This window comes from Schistocerca serialis, chromosome 6 (assembly GCF_023864345.2).
Source record: "Schistocerca serialis cubense isolate TAMUIC-IGC-003099 chromosome 6, iqSchSeri2.2, whole genome shotgun sequence".
Taxonomy (NCBI): domain Eukaryota; kingdom Metazoa; phylum Arthropoda; class Insecta; order Orthoptera; family Acrididae; genus Schistocerca; species Schistocerca serialis.
The window spans coordinates 294,223,326-294,249,251 of NC_064643.1; the positions used below are offsets into that span (position 1 = coordinate 294,223,326).

The 25,926-nt window shown below is 38.5% G+C and overlaps 1 protein-coding gene across 1 annotated transcript in view; it reads left to right on the forward strand.

Moving 5' to 3' along the window:
* Window positions 1-25,926, forward strand: part of LOC126483691 (dolichyldiphosphatase 1-like) — a 71,558-nt gene that overhangs the window by 44,311 nt on the left and 1,321 nt on the right. Inside the window, exons 2-5 of the mRNA XM_050106774.1 lie at window positions 16,145-16,245; window positions 20,124-20,302; window positions 22,450-22,548; window positions 25,777-25,905. Of these exons, the coding sequence (XP_049962731.1) occupies window positions 16,145-16,245; window positions 20,124-20,302; window positions 22,450-22,548; window positions 25,777-25,905 (508 nt within the window). The remainder of the gene's footprint in view (window positions 1-16,144; window positions 16,246-20,123; window positions 20,303-22,449; window positions 22,549-25,776; window positions 25,906-25,926) is intronic.

Here is a 25,926-nt window from a genome sequence, read left to right on the forward strand (position 1 = left end):
TCTTGTCTCAGCGTTTTTTTCAGACCCGAGTTGGTGCCACACTCTCTGATCGATTTGAGCTGGAGAATGGTGTTCCTCAGGGCAGTGTTCTAAGCGTTACTCTCTTGGCCATTGCCATCAACAGTATTACATCTACAGTAAGGGGTCATGTACAGTGCTCATTATTTGTGGACGATTTTGCTGTTTTTTGCTCCTCCTCCAGTGTTACAACGGCGAGTCGTCAGTTGCAACTTACAGTGTGGTGGCTAGAGGAGTGGGCTGCAAAGAAGGTTTTTCGGTTTTCTGCTGATAAGTGTGTGTGTGTGTGTGTGTGTGTGTGTGTGTGTGTTCATTTTAATCGCTCTCGTTGTCTTTTTACTTTGCATGCCTTGAGGATGTGGGATACCATCCTACATTTTAGAGACACAGTGCAGTTTCTGGGCCTCATTTTTGACTCCAGATTGTCGTGGTTGCCACACCTGCGAGACTTAAAAGCCCGAACCCTGAAGGTACTGAACATTCTCAAGTGCCTTTGCCATGGATCTTAGGGAGTGGACAGGGCACGCCTCCTCCAGTTTTATTCGGCTTTTGTGCGCTCGCGGCTGGACTATGGGTGCATGGTGTATGGGTCAGCGAGGCCCTCTTCTTTGCGGATCCTTGATGCTGTCAACCATGAGGGAATTCGGCTAGACACTGGCACTTATTGGACCAGTCCCATACCCAGCCTCTGTGCTGAGGCAGGGGAACTGACACTTACTATTCAGCGCCAGCTGCTCATGGTGAGCCAAGCATGTAAGTTTCTCGCAGATCCAACTTCACCTGCACACCATACTGTTGTTTGTCCACATCTGGAGCGCCTTTTTTCCAACCGTCCATTCGTCATGATGCCATTTCGGATCGCTGTGTAGTATATGCTGTAGTCACCCAGTGTGGCACCAGTGGGACCCCAAGTCCAGAGTTTTAACCGTTTGCCACCCTGGTTACTGGAGCAGCCCAGAGTGATTGTAGATTTGATGTGGTACAGGAGAGATAGCACTCCTGCTTCCGTTTTTACTGTTGTCTTTTCTGCTATTTTATCTGAGCACCATGACCATGTAGCTGTTTTTATGGATGGGTCTAAGCAGGGTGACTCCGTTGGTTGCTCTGTTGCCTTCCCGGATCGTGTCCTCAAGGTCAGACTGCCTCCCCAATTTACCATCTTTGACACGGAATTATATGCAATCTTGCGGGCACTGGAGCGGATGAGACAGTCTCCCAGTGTTAGATTTCTCGTCTGTTCAGATTCTTTGAGCGCCCTTTACTCTCTCCAGTGTTTGTACCCAGCAGATAAAGTAACCCAGACTATCCTAAAGTAACCCAGACTATCCAGGAAGCCCTCCTCCAACTACAGTGACTGGGGAAGGTGGTGTCTTTCTACTGGGTACCAGGGCACATGGGAATTCTGGGGAATGAAATGGCTGATTGAGCAGGCAAGGAGGCGTGTCGTGACTGTCAGGTCTTTCAGTGTGGTATCCCTCTGCATGCCCTCACCTCACTGTTGTAGTATAAAATCCTGTGAGTGGCTAGAAGTGACTGACAACAAGCCCCATGTTGTCAAGTCCACAACTCGGCCATGGCATACTTCCTTCCAGCCACGTCGATGGGACGAGCCCCTCCATACTCGTCTTTGCATTGGCCTCAGCCCTATGACGCACGGATTTTTACTCCGGCGAGAGGACCCTCTGATGTGTGGTGCTTGTGGTGTGCAGATCACGGTGCACCACATTTTATTTGCTGGCCAGCGGACTGCAGTGGATTCGCCAGCGGATCTGCAGTCTATTTTATGCAATGATCAAACAAATGTGGTTCGCGTTTTAAAGTTTTGTGATTTGTCCCACGTTTTTAACAAGATTTTGGGGAGGTGTTTTTAATGTGTCAACAGGGTGGCTGGCTCACTCAAGTTTTTTGTAAGTGGTCAGCCAGTCCCATTTCCCTATGCTGTTCTTTTAGCTCTTTTGTGTTTTGTTTTCCCTCTGTTTTAATTTCTTGATTAGCTATCTCGCCGCCTCATTGGTTTTAGTGCATGTGGGAGTGCCTGTGCGATAGAGTAATTGTGTGGTCATTTCCTGTGCATACGTGTACGACAGTTATCATTCTTATCCACATTCATTTATTTTAATCATTGTTAGGGCACTGATAACCTCCTCATTGGGCGCCAATGAGATTCCCAAACCACACACACGCGCACACACACACCCACACTCTCTCTCTCTCTCTCTCTCTCTCTCTCTCTCTCTCTCTCTCTCTCTCTCTCTCTCTCTCTCTCTCCCTCCTCTTTGGTATCAGCAAATATTGAAAAGTTTTCTATCTACAGGTACAATTTGTTGGTCAGTAGATGTTTCTTCACTTCCGAGAACCTCTGAATTCTGACCGTCGTACACTGCAGTAGCTTTAAGATGGTTACACAACAATTTTCATACATATGTAAAGAATGAGATTTCTTAAAGAACAGTGTAGCGATTCTAAATTAATTATGCTTTTGGTAACTTCAGTTTGAACCTTCTTCAAACGTTTCCATTATTCTAGTTCATTTTATAACTGGGCAATTCCATAGTTACGGGTGTTACATGTACACACCTTAAAATCAGGAAAAATAATGTAAGGAAAAATATTTATTGAAATTAATATTGAAAACTTTTAAGGCTTACATTATATTTCATGTTAGAAATGTTGATACTGGAATTGTTTTATTGTTCTCCTGGTTATTAATCAAAAAAGTAGTGTTACGGGTGTTACCAAAAGTAGACCTAGTCCCTGTTATGAGTTAGGGAATTCTCTAATTTCTGCAAACTTGATGAAGCTTTTATTCTTGTAAAACAACTGTCAAGAGGTATTGCCCCAAATTTTATTTTGAAATATAAATTTTTATTTTTTTGGACATCATAACTCCGTATATATATTTTTTTTGCTGTTACGGGCGTTACATTAAATGTTACGGGTGTTACATAGATGCATCAGATTTGATTCTTGAAGGAATAAATCTACCTCTTACAATTGCATAAAAAGAAAAGAAGTATTGTAGTTTATTTGGAATAAAAGTATGTACTTAAGAGAACATATTTGAAGGATAAAGCTATTTATTACACAAAAAATTTTGTTACAATTTTATAGTACAACTAGGCCAAGATATCATTACTTACTTAACATTTACCTCGTTTTGTAGGCCTAATAAATTTATGACAAAAATGTTTTCTTATTATTGATAGGTTTAAAAACTTCATTTAAAAAACTTTTCCAGCAACATCCAATTCAAAATTGAACTCATAGTACAAACGGTTACCTTGTTTGATTTCTGGTGCTGTTGCCTTAGATAGTACTTGACTGAATTTCACAAAACAAACATCAGTTTCATCTAGTTTAAAAAGTGTTTTACTTTTTCCTACTGACTTCAGAAACATTATTTTCACATCCTCCTCTTCATCAACCTCACTCTGGCAGATTCCCAAGTAACGGTGTTGAATTTTGGATAGGGTTGGCTTCTTTTTGTCACTTGGAATGTCAACCAAGACAAATAACCCAAATTTTAAATCAGACTTTTCAATTTTATTAGTTAGGCTTAACTGACGAGCACTTCCAATATTGTCTTGCGATTCAGATGGTGAAACAGTCTCCTGATTAGAATCATTAGAACTGCACATTTCATAGAAGTTTATGCATCTTTTTGCATGTAATGTTTTAACTTTGGCATCCTCAGTAATAAATACTGACATCCTTGTCATTCATTAATGACTCTGCTGTTTTTGAAACCAGCAAATCAGTTGTGTTATAAGCCCGAAAGTGATGGCAGCCCTGGATTTGAGGAATTGCTTGTAAATTTTTCCACCTTTCATCCAAAATAGGAATGTTATGCTCCACTGTTATCTTCTCAACCCATAGTACCTTAATTTTAGAAAAATTCTTCAGAGTGTAGTCATAAAAGTCAATTGCGTTGTTAATAATAACTTTCCTAGATCTAACAGCTGTCCACACACTCCTCTTCAGTGCACCTCCTACGCCATCCATGGCTCCTTTACCATGTGAACTGGCAAAAAAATTCCATTCAACTGTCAATCCAAAGTTTCAGAGCCAATTATATCGGAAACTATCTTTTTAATAACACCAGATTTTTTACTGGGGCTTTTTCGAAGTACCTTCAACACTTTCTTCACAGCTTTACCAAATGTCTTTTTACACTTGTAAGTCCCAATAGGAGAAGATTCATTTGGAACTTTTGATCTTGCGAGTTCTAGTTTTTTCTTCTCTCTCTCTCTCTCTCTCTCTCTCTCTCTCTCTCTCTCTCTCTCTCTCTCTCTCTCTCTCTCTCTCTCTCTCTCTCTCTTATTTTTCTTCGATTCTTATCTCTAAGACGTTGATTATTTTTCAATTTTTTTTTTTAACCTGCAATCTTCTTAATTCGTCTTGTTCTTTCTTCAAGTAAGCTTCTCTGTTTTCATGGTTATCTTTAATCTTTTCTTGATACTTCTTCACTCTTTCCCTTGCTGGTATTGGTGCCACGGTCTCCGAAGACAGAAATCATGATAATGTAGGCATATATATGTATAAACATAACGCTGTCCAGAGAGATAAAAGTAAAAGACATTGTTAAGCATAGGCTCTTATGAATGACTAGAATCTGCCTCAATGAGCTGTTTACTGGGCCTATATAAAATTTAAAACTGAGGTTAGCAATATTGTTGTTATTGGAAAAGTTAGAATGGAAAACATAAACTATATGTAATCTAATTTTGGGCTTAATTAACGTTTTAGGAGGATGTCAGTTGAGTCAGGTTAATGCCCTAATTAACTTTTATAATGTAGGTGTAGTGCTTAAACAAATGTATGCAGTGGAATAAAAATTTTAGTTTTCATGCTTAAAACTGTTTTCAAAAATGACTCTGAGCACCATGGGACTTAACATCTGTGGTCATCAGTCCCCTAGAACTTAGAACTACTTAAACCGAACTAACCTAAGGACATCACACACATCCATGCCAGAGGCAGGATTCGAACCTGCGACCGTAGCGGTCACGCGGTTCCAGACTGAAGCGCCTAGAACCGCACAGCCACACTGGCTGGCAAAACTGTTTTCATATGTCATAAACATAGTTAAGAAACTTTATTCATTAATAATAATACCATTTGGTTATAATTTAAATGTAGGGCCTAGGCCTACTAAAGATTGAGGTGGCATTAAACCATCCAATTCAAGTTACGGGTGTTACGCATGTGTTAAGTAACACCCGAAACAAAAATTAGTAACACCCGTAACAGCTCTAAGAGTGTTAAATAAGATTTCAAAATGCCATGTAATGGTATGATATTGTAAAACATGGGTATAACCTCACTTTTACAGAAAGGTATTGTACAGAACAAATTTACTAGATTACAAATTAAACTTTTGTATCTTTTTTGTTACGGGTGTTACAAGCTGCATATATATTATAAAACTAACAAAATAAAGAAATGCAATTAGCTTACCTCAGCAAAATGAATTATTATGAGCTATAACAATGTTGACTTCAATATTCTTTGCAACAATAGAACAATCAGCTATGGATAACACAACTAATATTCATCTGGAAATAGCATAAAACATACCTCTCTTTGGTGCCATAGAACAGTGCACTTTAAACACTTAGTGAAGGTAGAAATTTATTTTTTTCATATTCATGATTATTTTGCAATGAACAAATGTACTTTTAACTTGGCATTTTTAAAGTTATATTTGTAATATTGTCATTTTAATTTTTTTGTCACAAAGTCTCTTTAACATGGAATGACCCAACTCACTTTAATATGTTTGTCACATTGCATCATTTTATCATATTTGTAAACGCAATGAATTATCTCTAGGAATAACTGCCCCCTTGTCCCTTCCCCCGCAGGTGTCCACGACTGGGACTGAAAGTAAAAGTTCAGAATTATTTGTAGATTGAAGAGAACGATATTAGCAGTCCATTCTACCTACTTGAAAATATAATTAATTTGCTACTACCTTTGAAAATATAATTTATCTTTCTATTATCCATATTTTGTGAATGCGAATCTCATAAAAAATTAAACCAAGTCAGATAAGTTGATTTTAAACTCAGGAAACAGATGACATCAGAATATCATACAAAACTGAGGAGACCTACTGGACAGTGAAATTACAATTTATATTATACACTCTAAGACAAAGAAGCAAGAATTATCTGAATGGAATGGAAATCAGTAGATGTGATGTACATGTAGAGACCAACAAATGATTACAAGTTTAGTAAAATAGGATGATCATTCAAGAGAAAGAACTTCACAAATTGAACAAGTTAATAATGTGTTGGTCTACCTCTGGCCCTTATGTAAGCAGTTATGGCCCTTATGAAAGCAGATATTCAGCTTGGCGTTGATTGCCAGAAATATTGGATGTCCCCCTGACGGATAGCGTGCTGCCAAATTCTGTCCAATTAGTGCATTAGATTGTAAAACTCTCGAGCTGATTGGAGGACTTGGCCCATAATGCGCCAGATATTCTCAGTTGGGGGGAGATCTGATGAACTTGCTGGTCAAGGTAGGGTTTGGCAAGCATGATAACAGGCAGTAGAAATTCCGCCATTTGTGGGTGGGCATTATCTTTGTGAAATGTAAGTCAAATGTGATTTGCCATAAAGGGCAGCATAACAGGGTGTAGAATATTGTCGATGTACTGCTGTGCTGCCAAGGATGCCATGGATGAAAACCAAAGGGGTACTGCTAAGAAATTATAATGAAATGGCACTCCAGACCATCACCTGCCTGGGGATTCTCCAGACATGTTTTCACTGGTCATTGGGCCTCAATTTCAAGGGGAACTCATCACTGATGGCAGTTCTACCCTAATCAGTCAGATTTCTTTTTTAAGGCTTTTGCTGAGTGAATCAAGATATTCTCTTGCAAAAGTTAAAATACTATGGAATAGTCGACGCAGCAGGTTCATGGTTATCTGTGTGAAAATGGAAACATGTAATTTTCTAAGGCAAGCTGTGTAAGCTAAACTGAAGAAAAAAAAAAGTTTTGCACTAACTGCATATCTGAGAAAGCCTAGCTTCAATGGGAACAGGTAACTTTACAATTAAATTAAACAATAATTAACATAAAGTCTTTCACATCTGTGAAAGCAAAATCTGCTGTTTGGTAACATTCAACACTACAATGATCCACCACATTCATTGCAACATACATGTATTTTCTTTGGTGTGCTGTCCACAAGATGATACGGATGTGGTGGTGAAGCCTTTCTCATTTTTCGACATGCCCATCCTGAGGTAATCCAGTGTGCCAGGTGGGTTCCTGCAATGATGCACTGCAAGTTTCATCTGGTCCCAAACATGCATAGTTGGGTCATGTCAGCAGGTTCTGTGTAGACCATTCCATCTGTTGGATTCCTGCCTCCTGGAGGAATGCATTCACGGTATAGGGGCAGCATGCTCATGCATTACTACAGAATGAATCCATACAGGTTCCACTTTCTTGAGTAACTGGTGTTAGAGACTCTGACAAAGCTGGACTCAGATTTTCTACTTGCTATTTTTCGTGCTCAGAAACAAGCTACAGTAATGTAAGTTTGTGAATGACATTAAAAGTAACACCGTCAGAAGTTTATTTTTTATAAGACCACCCAGTATGGTTCTTCATTGAGTGTGGTAATTACATAAATAATGGTTACAGACTAATAAAGCTAGGACAGTATTTCTATAACTGTTCAGTTTTTCTGAGTAGTATAGATTCAGTTTGATGAGTACTCAGAAGAAACATTGCTGGAAATTTTTTGAATAAATGTAAGAAGCCCATGATGATACGCAGAATACTTGTGTCCACCGTTGGTTCATCCAGCTGCTCGTGCAGAAGTAACATGAATTTAGCTTTCAGAACTCTTTGTGTGCCTGTTACAAAGATTCCTGAAATCAGGGTGCTTTGACTGAAAAAATGTCCAGTCAGCATCATCAGCTGATGATTCCTGTTGTCTTTCCATTTCAGTAAGTTTTTCTTTTCTAGCTTCAGCTTGTATCAGCAGCAAACATAAATGAGGCGGTTCCGCATTCCGCGTAGGTGGTGGCAATAGCATGGTGTGGGTTGCATGGCTGCCACACTCATTACAGACAACCTCCAATGTACCTCATGGAGTTTCTCGAGAAATGAAGTAGTTATGACTCTCATTTGATTGCCAAAAGCAACTTTGATGTGTTTGCTATATTTAACATCAAATGTAAACTGGCCAGCTACACCATTTTGCATTGCAGACTTTTAAAACTATTTGCAATGTTTTACTTTACTTCGAAGTGTCACAATATCTTTGGGCAATAATGAAAACAAAACCAGTTCGTTATCATGCTGTGACATCAGACTATAAGATGCAGAAAAATGACTGTATTTTACGAAATAGTTTACTCAAAATCAGGTGAAAAAGACTGCATTGCAAGGAACAAACATAAATCCCAGAATTTTTTTAAAATTTTTAACCTGAAAAGTAAAAGTTTTACTGAGAAATTAACACCAGAGATCGATGTAGCTTTCCTTCATCTACATAAAACATTTTTTTGAGGCACATCAGATGACTTGAAACATCCCTACCTATGTATCATACAACACAAGTTGCATGGAGCTGTCAGCACTCCGTATTGTGCTGGGCAATACGAAAAAGGTATGTGATGGTGGTATATCACTGTCGTCCCAGTATGCAGTTAATTCACTTCCGCTATGTCATGTTATCTTGAGTCACAGTGTGAACAGCAGCTAAGGCTGGATAATAGGCTGGAGGGTCCTGCACATGGCGCTAGCCCAATACATGATTGACTCACCTCCCTGTTGTGGACTGATGCCTGAAACGTGCATTATTACTGTGTTGTCTCCACACTCTTTTATGACTATCATCAGGCAACAGGCAAATCCTGCACTGGACAGTGAAGAAAAGCTGACACTATCCAGATTCCATTCCAGGTTTTTCATTGCTTACCTTATTTTCTTCTCATATCATGGTGCCTGGGTAGGATACTAATCTCTTTTGTAATGGACAACTAGGGGCCACATTTGTTGTTGAGATAGCTGTGAACTGTCTGTGCTGCCACAGCCGCTTCCAGTTGCAAAAAAAAAAAAAAAAAAAAAAAAAAAAAAAAAAAAAAAAAAAAAAAAAAAAAGCAACTTCACATTGTTGTCACTTTCTTCCCAGTGTATTCACAAGCCGTAATTTAGGAATGATGGTCATCAGCTGCTGTTGGTGACCACTGTGACAAAGATATTCAGTATTTTGTGTCTGAGTTGTTGAATGTATGAGTGATGTCACTATGGTATGTGGCTGTTAGGTGCGTACTCATAGTCTCGGCCTGAAATGAGTCTTGGGTGCATGTAGAAAGACTGGATAGTGTTCAGTTGACAAGTGCTGGTAAAAACAGTATGAGGGCTGTTTCAGAAGTTCTGCACACTTTAAGAGAGAATTGAAGAAAGTACTTGCATATGACAGCTTCCCGCTGTTTTGCAACTATTGTATTCCAGATAGGTCACCTTCATTGTTTTGCTGTCTTGTTACTTGGGTCGCTTCACTGAAAGCTTTGTCAATTGTATCAAAACATTTTCCATGGAGTTGTTCCTTCAATTTGGGAAACAAATTAAAGTCAGGGGAAGGGGGGGTTCGTATCAGGACTGTAAGGTGGGTGGGTAGGGAAATATTTCCCATCCATATTTGTCAAGTGTTTCTCTCAGTGATTGGGCAGTATGTGATCTTACACTATCGTGCAAAATGTGGGTACCAGTTGCATGCATGTCAGTCCTCCTTTGACAAATTTTTGAATGCAAAATGTTTTGCAGAAACAGCTTGTAGTATTTGCCTGTTAGAGACATCCCCTGGGACTTTCTACTGGTAGCAATGACTCCATTCATGTCGTACACAAAGACTATCATCAGTTTCATCTTTGATTTTTGGTGGCGGAATGTATTTTGATGTGGAGAATTGGATCTTTTCGATTGTGACGATTGAGATTCCAGTTCTGGCTCAAAATTTTGTATCCGGGTTTCATAAAGTGGAACAAATCTTCCACTGTTCTTCTATTCCATAACATTGAAGCAATTTTGCAATTCTTTTGTGACCTGCTTGGATTGTCCTCAACACTTACCTGACCTTTACAAAAACAAGCAGACCACAGTGATTATTTTGTGCTACAAACCACTACACTATTTCCATACACTGCTCTCAAAGTGTACATTTCTGTTGGGTTATTTCCACATTGTTGATGTTGTTGTTGTTGTTGTTGTTGTTGTTGTTTTCAGTTCTAAGACCGGTATGATACAACTGTCTGTGCTAATCTATCCTGTGTGAGCTTCGTCATCTTCAAAGAGCTACTGCAACGTACATCCTTCTGAATCTCTTGGTCTCCCTCTTTCATTTTTACCCCCCCCCCCCCCCCCTCAACTTCCCTCCACTATTAAAACGGTGATCCCTTGTCATCTCAGAATTTTATTTATTTAATCGTATGGCTGGGGGCCTGCCGTCGCGCATGCCGTTCGCCGTGTGCTACTGGTCTTTCAATTTGACGCCACTTCGGCGACCTACAGTCAATGAAGATGATAGGTTGATGATGAGGACAGCACAACACCCAGTCCTTGGGTGGAGAAAATTCCCTGACCCAGCCGGGAATCGAACCTGGGCCCGGAGGATTGACAATCCGTCATGCTGGCCATTCAGCTACCAGGGGCGGACACATCTCAGAATGTGTCCTATCAACTGATCCCTTATGTTGGTCAAGTAGTGCCACAAATTTCTTGTCTCCCCAATTCTGTTCATTACCTACCCCACTCATTAGTTACATGATCTACTCATCTAATATTCAACATTCTTCTGTAGGACCACATTTTGAAAGCATCTATTTTCTTTTCATCTAAACTGTTTATCATCCATGTTTAAGTCTCATTCACGGCTAGACTCCAGACAAATACTTTCAGAAAAGACTTGCTAACACTTAAATCTATATTCAATTTCAACAAATTCCTCTTCTTCAGAAATGCTTTTCTTGTCAATGCCAGTCTACATTTTATATCCTCTCTACTTCAGTCATCATCAGTTATTTTTCTACCCTAAAGGCAAAACTCATCTACTGCTTTAAGTATGTTTCCTAGCCTAATTCCCTTAGCATCACCTGATTTAATGGGACTATATTTCATTAGACTTGTTTTGCTTTTGCTGATGTCCGACTTATATCCGCCTTTCAAGACAATGTCTGTCCTGTTCAGCTGCTCCTCCAAGTCCTTTGCAGTCTCTGCAGGATTGCAATGTCATCAGCAAACATCAAGGTTTTTATTTATTTTCCCTTAAATTTAATTCCTACTACAAAGTTTTCTTTGGTTTCCTTTACTGCTTGTTCAGTGTGCAGATTGAATAACTTTGAGGGTAGGCTAAAACCCTGTACATTCCCTTCTCAACCACTGCTTCTCTTTCCTGTCCCTCGACTCTGCCATCTGGTTTGTGTACATGTTGTACATAGCCTTTTGCTCTCTGTATTTTACCCCTGTGACGTTCAGAATTTCAAAGGAGTATTCTAGTCAACATTGTCAAAAGCTTTGTCTTAGTCTACAAATGCTATAAATGTTGGTTTGCCTTTCCTTACCCTATCTACTTAGGTAAGTCGTAGGATCAGTATTGCCACGCATGTTCCTACATTTCTCCAGAATCCAGACTGATCTTCTCCGAGGTCAGCTTCAACCAGTTTGTCTACTCTTCTGCGAATAATCCATGTTAGTATTTTGCAACCTTGACTGATTAAACTGATAGTTCAGTAATTTCCACCTATCCGGTAATTTCCACAGATCAGGAACTGCTTTTGTTGGAAAGGGAATTATTACATTGTTCTTAAAGTCTGAGGGTGTTTCGCATGTCTCATACATCTTGCATGCAAGATGGAAGAGTTTGTCGTGGCTCATTCTCCCCGAATATCTGCTTCTGACCGAATATCTGCTTCTCCTGGGGCCTTGTTTCGACTTATGTCTTTCAGAGCTTTATCAAATTCTTGCAGTATCATATCTCCCATCTCATCTTCATCTATGTCCACTTCCCTTTCTATAATCTTGCCTTCTAGTTTATCTCCCTTGTATAGACCCTCTGTAATATTGCTTCCACCTTTCAGCTTTCCCTTCCTTTGTTAGTACTGGTTTCCCATCTGAGCTCTTGATATACAGCTGCTTCTCTGTTCCCCAAAGGCCTCTCTAATTTTCCCTTTGTGAAATGTGCTTCTAAATCCTTACTTTTGTCATCTAGCCATTCCTGCTTAGCCATTTTCCACTTGCTGTAAGTCTCGTTTTTGAATCATTTGGTGCATTTTTATATTTTCTCCTTTCATCAATTAAATTCAATATATCTTGTGTCATCCAAGGATTTCTACTAAACCTTGTCTTTTTACCTATTTGATCCTTTGCTACCTTCATTGTTTCATCTCATAAAGCTACTCATTCATTTCTACTGTATTTCTTTCGCCAACTGGCCATTGCCTATTGTTCCCTCTGAAACTGTCAACAACTTCTGGTTCTTTCAACTTATCCAGGCCCCATCTCTTAATTTCCTATCTTTTTCCAGTTTGTTAAGTTTTAATCTACTGTTGTTAACCAACAAATTGTGGTCGGAGTCCACATCTGCTCCTGTAAATGTCTTACAATTTAAAAACTGGTTTCTAAATCTCTGTATTATCATTATATAACCAATCTGAAACCTTCTGGTGTCTCCAGGTCTCTTCCATGTATAAAACCTTCTTTTATGATTCTCAAACCAAGTACAGTATTAGTGATGATTAAATTATGCTCTGCACAAAATTCTACCAGACAACTTCTTTTTTCATTCCTTTCCCCCATCCATAGTCACCTACTTCCTACTGTTGAGTTCCAGCTCTCCATCACAATTTTTGTCTCCTTTAACTATCTGATTTTTTTTTATCTCCTCATACATTTCTTCAATCTCTTCATCTGCAGAGATAGTTGACATGTAACATGTAATATTGTGGTAGTCATGGGCATCATGTCTATTTTAGTTACGATAATGTGTTCACTATGCTGTTCATAGTAGCTTACCCAGATTCCTGTTTGCTTATTCATTATTAAACCTTCCCCTTCATTACCCCTATTTGATTTCGTATTTATAACCCTATATTCACCTGATCAGAACTCCTGTTCCTCCTGCCAGCGAACTTCACGAATTCCTTAATACCTAAATTAACATATTCATTTCCCTTTTTAAATTTTGTAACGTACCTGCCCAATTAAGGGATCTAATATTCCGTGCTTCGATCCATAAAATACCAGTTCTGTTTCTCCTGTAGATGACATTCTTCTTGAGTAGTCCCTGCTTGGAGATCCTAATGGGATACTATTTTATCTCCGGAATATTTTACTCAAGAGGATGCCATTATCACTTAACCATACATTAGAGATGCATGCCCTCGGGAAAAGTGATGTCTGTAGTTTACCCTTGCTTTCAGCCATTCACAATACCAGCTCAGCAAGGCCATTTTGGTTGATGTTACAAGCCAGTTATGTCAATCATCCAGACTGTTGCCCCTGCAACAACTGAAAAAGCTGCTGCCCCACTTCAGGAATCACATGCTTCCACATAAGGATTAGATTTTTATGTAGAAATGCTGGTCACTATGTGTAGTCCAACCTGATTTGGTTTAAGCTTCCAGTTTAAAATTGAATTCCTCTTGATGCAGCCACATGAACCAGCAAACACATATATGACCAGTGTATTTAAAGTCTCACTCACAACCGACACAAATTTCAACTTGATCACACCACTGTAATGGTTGTACATGCACAACGTGTAGGAGTTTCTAAATGATCCTAGTATGTCATCAACATGACCTCTTGAATGGTCAGCATAGACTTCTCAAACCACAAACCCTTCCAGATAGAACATCATATGTTTTCCCCACCTACCTCGCCATGGTCTATCCAACTTTGGTCAGTCTCAGACTTTCTCCACAAACATGATATTTCATGTATTCGGCAGTTAGACTGAACAACTGTACAAATATGATTGTGATCAGCATGTTGTTTCCCACAGCCTACTTGTAAACTTTGCTATTATATCTGTAACTAACAACAAATTATATATAAATTGAATATCCAACCATAAATAATGCAAAGCACTAATAATTCCAAATACAAAAATTAATCTGTTCTCATAATTGCCAACATCTAGATGACTGGTTTTCATCTTCTATAAGACCATCATCAGAGCTACATTCCTTGATGACTGCAGGAATCTACGATGTTGAGCAGGTCCGTGCAGGCATGGAGAAAAATGCTGTGTTCTCTGTGTCTGCTCGGATGGACCTGCTCGACGCCAGAGAGTCTGCCAGAGAGTCCTATAGTCATCAAGGAATGTAGATCTGATGGGCTTATAGAAGAGTGAAACTGGTCATCTAAAACATAAAAATGTCAATGCGATTGAGACTTTTTTTATTAAATAAGTTACAGTATTAGAATAAATGGCTATTTTTGTGGAACAATGCTCCAAAAAAAATTTAAATCAAACTAACTCACTAGCAAACCACCTCAAACACTTCCAATATTTTTCTTGCAAACTGCAACAAAGTAATCCAGTGAATCACTAACTTCACTCTCAAACAGTTTTGAAACATAAACATCCCACATTTGAGAGCACCATCATACACTTCAATATTCCGTCTGCAAATGTGAATCATTTCAGATGTGCTGCACAACCATAATGCCACACAACACAACACAGTTACATCAAGGATCAAATCAGACTGGTGATTCAGCAAACTTCAGTTGATCCTTATAGTGGTATGTACTGTGTACACAGACCATGTAACCATTTGCATTGTACTGCAATACAATCTTTAAGAGTTGCGTAAACAGCAGTCTCTGTGACAAAATACTAATGATACTTCCTGGATGGAATAATATGTAAAAAAAAGAAAAAGAAAAGAAAGGCAACCACTCACCTTAAGCTGACTGATGTGTGGTGCATAGAAACACCCAACAGAATACTGTATTTGCCCTGGCTTTTGAGCTCTTGCACTTTCTCTAGCAAGAGCAAGAGCTCGAAAGCTAGTGCAAATACTGTATTCTGTTGAGTATTTCTGTGCACCACACATGAGTCAGCCATAGGTGAGTGGTTTCATCCAGGAATTTCCATTGTTGTAATGATACTTCGTTACGTACACATTACTCATGAGTGAAGCCTACTTTATGCATGCAGTTTTTTTTATTTTTATTTTTTATTTTATTTTATCAGTTGTAAAACTCTCACTTGTTTGCTTCTATATCTCACTGGCAGAGATTTACCATGTACTTTGGCTCTGGAAGGGTTGTTAATCATCTTCTAGGAACTGTACTTCTGCCATCGGGATTAAGTGAAGCAGTTTACTGTCATTTTCTACATACAACACTCGTGAAACTGCTGCACGCATCAGACTGACAGATTAAAACTGTATGTTGATCTGAGGCTCAAACCTTTTTTTCAACTAATCTTGTTCAGTTTTAGGTGTTTGTGCAGTGTGTGGTGTGTGTGAAACACTCTGTGACAGAAGAGAGATGTGGTTGGTATAAATGTGTTGCATAGTAAAATATGTTGATGACTGGTTGATGAACAACAAAGTAAGCATGTTAAGACCACCTTAGTGACACACTGTCCAAATTAATGAGTGTCATTACCTATGCTACATCGCTAATCATTTCATTATGAATGTGATACCAGGTCACAATCTTACTTATTTGCTTAAGTGCCTAAGAAGAATAACTGAATGACTTACGGTTTGTTGTTACTGTAACACAAGAAGTTGCCAAAGTAGCTCTATTTTTAAAAGGTCACTTTCATCTACAGTGCTCCGCAGATATTCCGACTGCTTATTTCCATATGCTCTGAGATCACATCATGATCTTTGTATCACACAGTATTGTGCCGAATATCTGAGACTATTTCGTACATATTAACTCCGTTTATGTTCTGTTGTTGCTTCTTGATATTATCACAGAACTGAACTCTAAACATGATTTAGTCATTTCATGCCATAGTTTTTGTTTCCTTTTGCTATGTCCTCCTTATAACGACAGAAATGGTTCTAGTAAGTAAGATTGTTCATGAACTTGTGCAGTAATTTTATGTTAACATTGTCTCTTTCTTTTCCAGGTGATTGGCTGGGTAAATTTTTAGCCCTTTCAAGTCTTCTACCATTTGGAATCATATCTGGTTTTGTTGCTCTCATTCTCTTCAGGAGAGATTTGCACACGGTAAGATTTTTGTTATAGATTTAGTTGTGACCAACAAAATGTTTAAAATATGCAAAAATAAGATACTGGAACTGCAAAAATTAAAGATGAGTCTGAGTAGTGAAATAATGCTCCAAAGTTGTTCAGCCAAGAAAAAGAATCAGATGTGAAGTGGGTCTCTTACATTCTGCTATGGTAAAGATCCAAAGTGTTGTAGCTAGTAAATAATATTATGTAAAGGGTAGATTGTTACTCATCATAAAGATGACACATTGGGTTCCAGACAGATACAACGAAAAGGCTATTACATGAGGAGCTTTTGACCAAAGCCTTCTTCAGAAAAGAAACACACACACACACACACACACACACACACACACACACACACACACACACACGCGCGATCGCTATCTCTAGCCACTCTGCCCAGATTGCAGCTGTTGCATTGAACAAAAGCAGCAGTCTGGAGGAGGCTGGAGAATGGGGAGGGATAGCAGGATACAGGTGAGGGGGGAGAAGAGCACTGTCAGGTGTAGTGTGCAAGGACTAGGTGGCAGCGGGACAAGATTGCCAGGTATAGCATCAGGAGGCTGCGGGAGAGCGAGGGAGGGGAGATGGGTAGCAGAAAAGAAAGGAACAGGTAAGGGGACAAGACTGGTGTGTGTGTGTGTGTGTGTGTGTGTGTGTGTGTGTGTGTGTGTGTGTGTGTGTGTGTGTGTGTTGACAGAGTGCAGAGCACAGTGAGGGTGAGTGGATGTGATGTGGGAGGAGGTGATAGGACAGATGGGGACGAAACTGTTAGGTCAAGTGTGTGGGAACAGAATGTTACAATATATTGAGGCCAGGCTAATTGCGGGTGCAGAGAATGTGTTGTAAGTATAACTTCCATCTGCGCAGTTCAGAAAAGATGACTGTGGAGGGGAGGATCCTGATGGCATGGGTTGTGAAGCAGCCACTGAAATCAAGCATATTATGTTCACCTGTGTGTGTGTGTGGGGGGGGGGGGGGGGGAGCTGTCCACTGGGGGGAGGGAACTGCACAATAATCCTGGGTTCAGTGTGGGGCGGCGGTGAGGTGGATGGGCGGCTGTGGCCCATTGTAGGGTTGTGAACCACTGAGGGTCACGGTGGGACGAAGCCTCTCCATCGCTTCTAGGTCCTCGCTTTAATACACAATACACAAAATAGGTCCAGGTTTTGAGTACTGGTTTTCCATACAGTTGTAATCTGCCAGTATCTTTAATTACAGTATATTCTGCTGCAAATTGGTAACACCATTAAAATGCTTGTGAAGTCATTATTAAGGGAAGTATAATTGGGCTCAAAAGATGAAGCCATATGGGATGGTCAAGAAATTAAAAATGCACTGCAAAAATAAAGTAAAGAGTGAGTTGTAAGTGACACAACCAAGCCAAATGGAGAGAAAACTGAGGAAAAAAGGAACAGGAAAGGACTAGAAGATGAGAATAAGAAACTGGTTAGGCTATGGCTCAAGTGTTCGCAACCTAATAATTAAACCCAAGTGGCCTCATTATAGTCTAGCAGTTGCTGTTACCGTCAACTATCTCATGATTTCGTTTCATTGTGCAATAGCAACTAGAACGTTTTTATACCTGCGGTGGGTGGTGGTTGTTGGTAAAAAAGGGGCATTTAAATGAATCATTTATTTTGTTTTTGCCATCTTGTCAAACATGAACCAGCAGAACTTAGAGGGGTTTTTGACATATGATGTCTTTATCAGCAATTTTAATCATCCAAAATATTAAACCATAGTGTAGTAGCCATAGTTTAGTTGTTGGCCACATGTTGTTCAGTGTTCTTCTGCATATACATGACCTGAAAAACAGTAACGATTTTTCTGGTATGTTGCTCCTCAGTCATCATCGTGAAAGTAACTGTAACTTTGATTATATTTATGGTGCTTTTAAATTTTCATTATTTATGCCTGGTAGAGTTGACTTTGCAGTGTACAAAGCTCAAAACACATGTTCAGTTTCCTTTGCCTATATCAGTAGAAGGAAGACGTGCAAGTTAGCCATTTTTGTTGTTTGCAAATATATTGTTTGGAGGTGAATCTTGTATACGATACTGAAGCTGGCACAGTGCATACCAACGTGCTGTCGTTGACCTCCTCTCTATCTGATGCCTCCGTCTTAATCTATGTTTCCCATCATCCTCATGTCAAGTGTCTCACTGTCATACTGGGACTGGAATAAAGTACCCTTACTTTCTAATTTTCCCTAATCTATAAGCCTTTCCTTTGTGAGGAATGAACTAACAATTCCAGATGCTGGGATATTTCTTATACTTCAATATGTGCATCTGAGCAGCACTCAGAAGTTCTCCTCCTAAAGGTAATTATTGTCCTACCATTGCCCCTTTGTAATTTTGTAGTTTTCTCAAGTGAATTTCTCTTTTGATGTAAGTAAGAAAACACCCCATTATTTCATAGAATTCATCCTTTCATTAAATTCCATATTAACTTGAATATTAGTGTACCTGATGTCTAATGTCTACAAAAACAGTAGGTGGACAATGATGCTATTTTCAGGTTGAGTAAGGGGAATTTTTTCTCAGCTAGAATAGGACATTGTTTGGAAGAGTGTCATAATAATTAAATTTTTGTGTTATGACAAACATTCCATTAAACTCTTCTTTCAGAAATGTTCAATGTCCATTGCATTTTGTACTCGTGAAAAGAATACATGTGTCAGAGTACCATTGCAGAAGTTTTGTCTCTCACATTTACCCAGTGTGGTGCAAATGATGATAGCTGTTAAACATAACAACTTCAGTATTTCGTGAAGATAAGCATAGTGCCTGTATGATTATTGCTATTTAGTACAATATACCAGTAAACCCCAGATTCCTTAAAGGATCAAACTCCCATGTATAGAACAGTTTCAAACTTCTGTTTGCTTCACAAATAAGTTAGTGTGTCATGTTACAGAGAAAACTTTTATAAAAGGCTAGAAATGATGTGTAAAGTTTGTTGTAAGTTAAGTGTTCTCATTCTCAAATATTGGGAGAATATAGCATAGGTACCGGCATGCAGTGAGTTCTGCTGCCTCAAGGCATACACACAGCTTTAACTGTAATACTTGTCTTGCTGCATTAAATCGTTAATGTAAGATTATACACCTTAATGAAATGATTATGACAGCAATTTTTAAATTTGCTCATCAATTTTATGAAATGCTGAAAATCAACTCCCCCTCCCCAGGAAGCCTCTGCAACGGGAACCAGATGCTGTGAACTGGATTAGTTGTTTAATAGTATAAATTGGAGAGTTTTCTTTCTTTCATTTTCCTTCTTTTGTGGAAAAGAGCAATAATGTTAATTATGATCTGAATATCAAATAAGCTTTGCTAGTAGTTTCCACTGTGCAGTTGTGTCTGGCAGATTAAGAAAATAACTAGAAATGGTAGGAACTAAAAAAAAATTTGATTAGCCAAGTGGCAGAGAACTCAAATACTAACAAAAAAGAACCCATGATTCTTTTGTATGGAAAACTGGGGGAAATGTTTTGGTAGCAAGACTTTTTAGGATGAAGCAGGAAAGTAATCCATGACCCTCAGCTAGTTGTGACACAGTAAGACACCAAAGTAAGATTGCATACTGATTTTTGGCTCCTGTTTCCTCGGGCTGCCTTACCCAGCAGTCTTTTGAAATTTGACAGAGTAACGAGGAAAAAAAATTAGTGCCCCTTTCAGTGAATTTTTCTTTTATCTGGCAGAGAGTAACTGTTCAGTTTATTCTTATCAGCAACAGAACCTCCTGCGAACATTTGTAAATTTGTGTGTCAGAAGATGAACTACTGTTAAATTACACACCTTTACAGTTTCACTAAAAAACTTTTTCAAAATAATGTTGGTAATCATTTGTGTTTTCTGTTTGTAGATAACATTCTTCTTTGGCACTACACTGAATGAACTCCTGAACCTCATCTTAAAGCACACATTTTGTGAAGCTAGACCTATGCAGAGGAATGCACTTTATACGGAATATGGAATGCCGTCGTCACATTCACAGTTTATGTGGTTCTTTGCTACTTACATAGTATACTTCGTGTGTATAAGGTGAGCCTGATAAGTGAATATTCCTTATTAACAGGCATGCTTCCAGCTTGTAATTTGCATCACAATTGTGAATTTTTTGTTGATGGTGTAGATATAATTAATATGATTTATTTTCTGCAACTGTAAGGTGTAATTTTCAAATGATGACTGATTATAAAGCTTTCTATTGATATTGTCTCAATTGTCTCAGTCGATGATTTGTGTTTGTGCTTAATATTATAAACTTGCTTAGGAAGGGATATTTAGCAAGTTATAGAAAGAAAATGAGCAGTAGATCAGACTTACGAGAGATTACATTTTCACAGTCAGTGGCTAAAGACTTCATTCCTTTAGTACTCTTATTGATTTATTTCAGCCGGTATTGTGTAAAGTGAATGAAAGATTTGAAGCCATAATTGCATTTGTGATTGCCAGCCGGAGAGGCTGTGCGGTTCTAGGTGCTACAGTCTGGAGCCGAGCGACCGCTACGGTCACAGGTTCGAATCCTGCCTCGGGCATGGATGTGTGTGATGTCCTTAGGTTAGTTAGGTTTAATTAGTTCTAAGTTCTAGGCGACTGATGACCTCAGAGGTTAAGTTGCATAGTGCTCAGAGCCATTTTTGCATTTGTGATTATCTGGTGAATGCACTTTTCAAATATCAGCACATTATGCAGGGCACTGTTGCCACATTGTAATGATTTTCGCTTTCAGTTTATTATTATTATTATGTAGAGTCTGAAGTGTGCAATTCCTCCCCAAAAGAAAGATGTGTGTGTGCAGCACGCGCGCGCACACACACACACACACACACACACACACACACACACACACACACACACACACACACACACACACACACCCTCTGTATGGCTCTTTGTCTTGGCTTACTAAAATGTAGTCAGCCAAGCAGATATTCGCCTGCTGACCACAGTTACACAGGGAGGTAACTACATGCGATTGGACACGCTGTCACATCAGACATCGGAAGAGCAAACGCTGGGAAGCTTCTATGACAGCTCATGTTTTGATCCAGTATTACTCTGCTCTGTCACATTGTATGCCACAAAAAAAGTCATGATTGGTTGATTGAAAGTGATGTGAGGCATGTAAGTAAAAAGTGAAAATATTTCTGGAACAGTAGGTAAATAGAAGTCTGCAAGATAGCAAAGCTCATAAGCACCGGGACTGATGACCATAGATGTTAAGTCCCATAGTGCTCAGAGCCATTCATAAGCACCTCATGTTTTCAAACAAAATTTGGGAATAAGCTCACTGTCATCAAAATGGGTCGTGCAGTTGTTGCCAGCTGATCAAAAGAAGCCTTAACCGTTTCTCAGTGATGGATTGGACATGCCCAAGTAGCATACTAGTGAATATTTGTGTTAACTGCTCTATGCTTGCTGAAATGTGGATACATTAATCGCAGTACAAGATCAAGGAACTATCAAAATTGTGACTTGCACATTACATATCCATTCCATATGCTATAAATGTCATAGCAGTAATTTTGAGGATTCACATGTAAACACATTTATTGATTTCGGGGATTCTGGATAAGTGGCGAGTGACATTTGTCAGGTGGTGGGTAAAATTGTGTTGAACTGTGGTATGAATTACTGTATCATCCAACACTCTTATTTCTGTGTTCATATGTGAAGGAAGTGCTTGACGGAAGAAAATTTATATTGAATAGAAGGGCGACTGAAAAAACTTCTCTTGCGAAGACGCTAAAAAATTTTTGGCACGCACAAAGTTAAAATGAGATAAATTGCATTTTGGCAATAAAAATTTCCTTTTACTTTGAAAGTACTGTTTTTAGAATAACTGTTTTCTGTTTAGCAGTGAAAAACCACAAACGGTCGATGCTTATGAAGACATTGTCTGAAAACTTAGCATTATTTTTAATCTGGGTATGTGCCAATTGACAAGCAACGCGTCAGTAATGCGATTAATGGCAACCTTTACTCTTTTCATCATTTGTATTCCACCCATGACTGACTGTCCACTATTTTTGTAGTATCAAATTTTTCTACCAAGCAATGCTGGATGAATCCATTAACATTATTTCCTGTTCACAAGTATGTTTATGTTGAAGTTTATAATTTCTTTAGCTTATATTTTTATGTAGAATTTTCTTGACTAATGTCGAATTAAATGTGTTACACAGATTACACCATATGAATAATAGTACTCTACTGGAAAATATCTGGAAGACAGCAATAATTATTTCTAGTCTGTTTCTGGCAGCTCTCGTTACAGTCAGCAGGTATGTATTAAAACTACTTCTTTAGATTTGTATGAATTGTGGAAGTTCCCTTTACATTTTAATGATTCTCACCACTAAGCGCTAACTTGGCTTTTTGTTGTTGGCGTGCCCATTAAATAAAAGCATTGAATTTTAATACTTAATGGCAGTAATTCTTACCTCAGTGTTTAATGTGATTTGTTTTTGTTGTCTTTCCATTTGTACATGTTTGATTAAAGTTATCACTAGTCATTTCAGATATTTAAAAATGCTTTAATGTAACCCTATGCCAAGAAGTAAATTCCTGAAGTTTTCAAACATTGATTATTGTGGACTAAATACTGATAATTTACTGAAATGTATCTTCAGAACAGACTATAATCTTCACAAGATAAACAAACAAATTCCTCGGCATTGTCTTACAGCTAATATAGGAGCTATAAGATGTGGTAGAAGTAACTGGTCACAGTTCAACCCTTCAATTACTGTTGAGTCTGAGAGGCCCATCTGTGATTTTTATTATCTCCTCTGTTACTTCCTTTATATTTTATTTTAATGAAATTTTAGGACTGCCTAATTTGGCTTCTTAGTCATAATTCTGGAAAATAATTATAAAAAAATTATGGATAACCAAAATTGTTTCCATTTGATGGTGTTGCTGCAACATATTAGCAACCCAGCACGACTCTGATGCAGGTCTATAGACACCAACATGTAGGCAAGGGACTAGTGTGACATTCGTGTCTTTCTGATGTGCATGCGGTAAATGCGGAAGTGTGAACTATGGCAATATTATTACTAAATGTGTCCAAACTGGACCCATGTGCTGCTGTGCTGTTCTTGGTTGCCGAAAGGCGAAAACCAGAAGACATCCATCGGGGAATGAATAATGTATATGGGGCAGCAATTAAGGTGAGACATTTGGGAAAACTGTGTCAAGGGGTTTCTGCTTCATGATAACACACACCCCTATATTGCAAATATTGTAACATAGAAGTTACACTAATAGTGCTTTCCTTTCTTGTTTCACTTACAAATAGAGCGAGGGAAAAGTGATTGGATGCTTACAAATGAGCCCAAATTTTTTGTATCTTCATAGTCCTTATGCGAAATGTATGTAGACGGCGGTAGAATCGAGCAGCAGAACGAGGTGTTTTATCAGATGGGTATCTTCAATCTGGTGTGCCAATGGTGGTGATTCTGCCTGATTTGCATACCAATTTTGGACTGTACGGGCTTTGAACAGAAACAGTGTGTAGACACTTTGGAGACCAGCTTAGGAAACTGGTCATTTGCATAGTTGTTTAAAGCATTACTGGCACATATGTAATTGATGTATCTTCAAGAGTAATACATACTAAAAAAAGGACTAAGCTTCAAAATTTATTTTCAGTATTAGCTTTAGTTCTGTGATAGATTACAAATTTTAAAATGATAATGACCAGAAGTATAATTATACTCCCAAGAAAAAAGGGCAGGGTGAGTTGTTGAGCAATTTTTTCCTCCTGAGCTCCCAAAATTTCTTGCTTACCCAACAGACTAGATGTATTTGTAGCAGAAATACCTTAGACTGCGAAACTCATTGAGTGTGTGTATGAATTAGTCAGTGAGATCATATTAGTGCAGCCATTCACAATGGCAGCTATTATGTTCACTGACGTTAGTTTTGAAATAATTCTAGAAATTAACAGAAGGCAGCACAAGGACTTCTGTACATTGTTTTTGTACAAAATGAGTCCAGTTTTTTAGCGATAGGTAGCTAATGTGCCGAGAAAATCAGCCTGAGCTGTACGTGGGCGAAATCTTTCTGACACAAAGTTCGGAACTAAGAAAAGGAGAAGATTTGTATATTGTACAGAGAAGAAAGATAGAAGAAGTTAAATTAAGTGTTACAAGTGCACCAAAACTGAATGCTAAGAACATTCTGGTATTGTCTGTGGATTCTGCACAAATTTTCAATAAGAATTAGATTACAAAAAGACTTGGTGTAGAATGAGAATAAACTGTATAGCCTTGAAAAGCCACCAGTCAAAGTATAAAACAATGTTTTTTAATATGTAAAATTTAAATATATAAAATTATTTTAAAGCTGTGTCAATTGATCGTCAGTTTGAGCAACATGGGCCTGAGAGGCCTGACTGGTAGGAAACATTATACAGATTTTCTGGTAAGCAGAGGGTTAAAGGCAAATAAAATACAGATGCATAAAATTACTGAGACAGTGATTGAAAGTAATAAAGCAATCATCTGTGTTAGAATCCACATTGGGATAAAGGGATAATTGTTGGTGGCATTTGTGTTGGTTGATTTCCCTCTGTTCGATAGCACTGATTGATTTTTTTCATAGAATGGATGTGTACAACAAATGAAATGCTTCCTGAGGAATTATGTATCATTCCTCATACAGCAGGTATGACATGACATAAGAATTTTGCATGGGATTATTCATTCTTATTGTCAAATAGAGATGCGTGATAATGTTAATGTATGGTGATAAGGAAGACACACAAGAATGCTGAATTTTGACTAGAGATGTGTTAAATCCTATAGATGCAGAACTACCTCTACAGAATGAGACATTTTCATCTTGGGAAATGACATTCTTGTTAGCCATTATCAGTTGTAACATTGCAGGCACTCAATCAACTTCACATTGAGCGTAGTAATTGGCTGTCAACTCATCCATGAGGGGGACTGTTGCACTGAAAATTCGTTTTCATAATCTATTAAACCTGGCTAATGACATTTTGCTTAAGAATCATGCCGTATTACATACAAGTGTTAGGTGCAAGAAGAATGACATCACCGGTCCTCATTACATTTATTTCTACTCGTCATTGTCCACCAGTTAGAGACCACTGAAAGTAAGAATGTTATCTTGTGTGTCTCACCTTAAGTCGCCAGCTGTACCAGCTGAGAACCAACATCCTTGGTTGTAAAAAGAAGTAATAATAATTACAATTTATGAATGATCAGTAATCACAACATAGATAACGTCTTGTTTGGCGAGTGTTTCCATTAATTGAAAATACATGTATTCTTGTACACTTACTGCTAGTTGCAGAACACTAGTGAAACAGATTAGTCTGTTGTGCAAAATCTAAAGCAAAAGTATTAAAAAACTAAAAACCTGCCTCGATTGCAAAAAAAGTCCCGAGGCGGGTTTTTAGTTTTTTAATATATTAACCAACGATTGCTGATGCGCTGCGATGTTGAAGGTTCTTGGAGCAAAAATATTTTTCTTTCCAGAGTATACCTGCAGTACCATACTTGGAAACAGGTGCTAAGTGGTGCTTTAGTTGGTTTCTTGTTTGGATCTCTCTGGTTTGCACTCACATACTTGATATTCACTCCTATGTTTCCACTTGTTGCTTCATGGTGAGTTTTTGAAAATTGTTC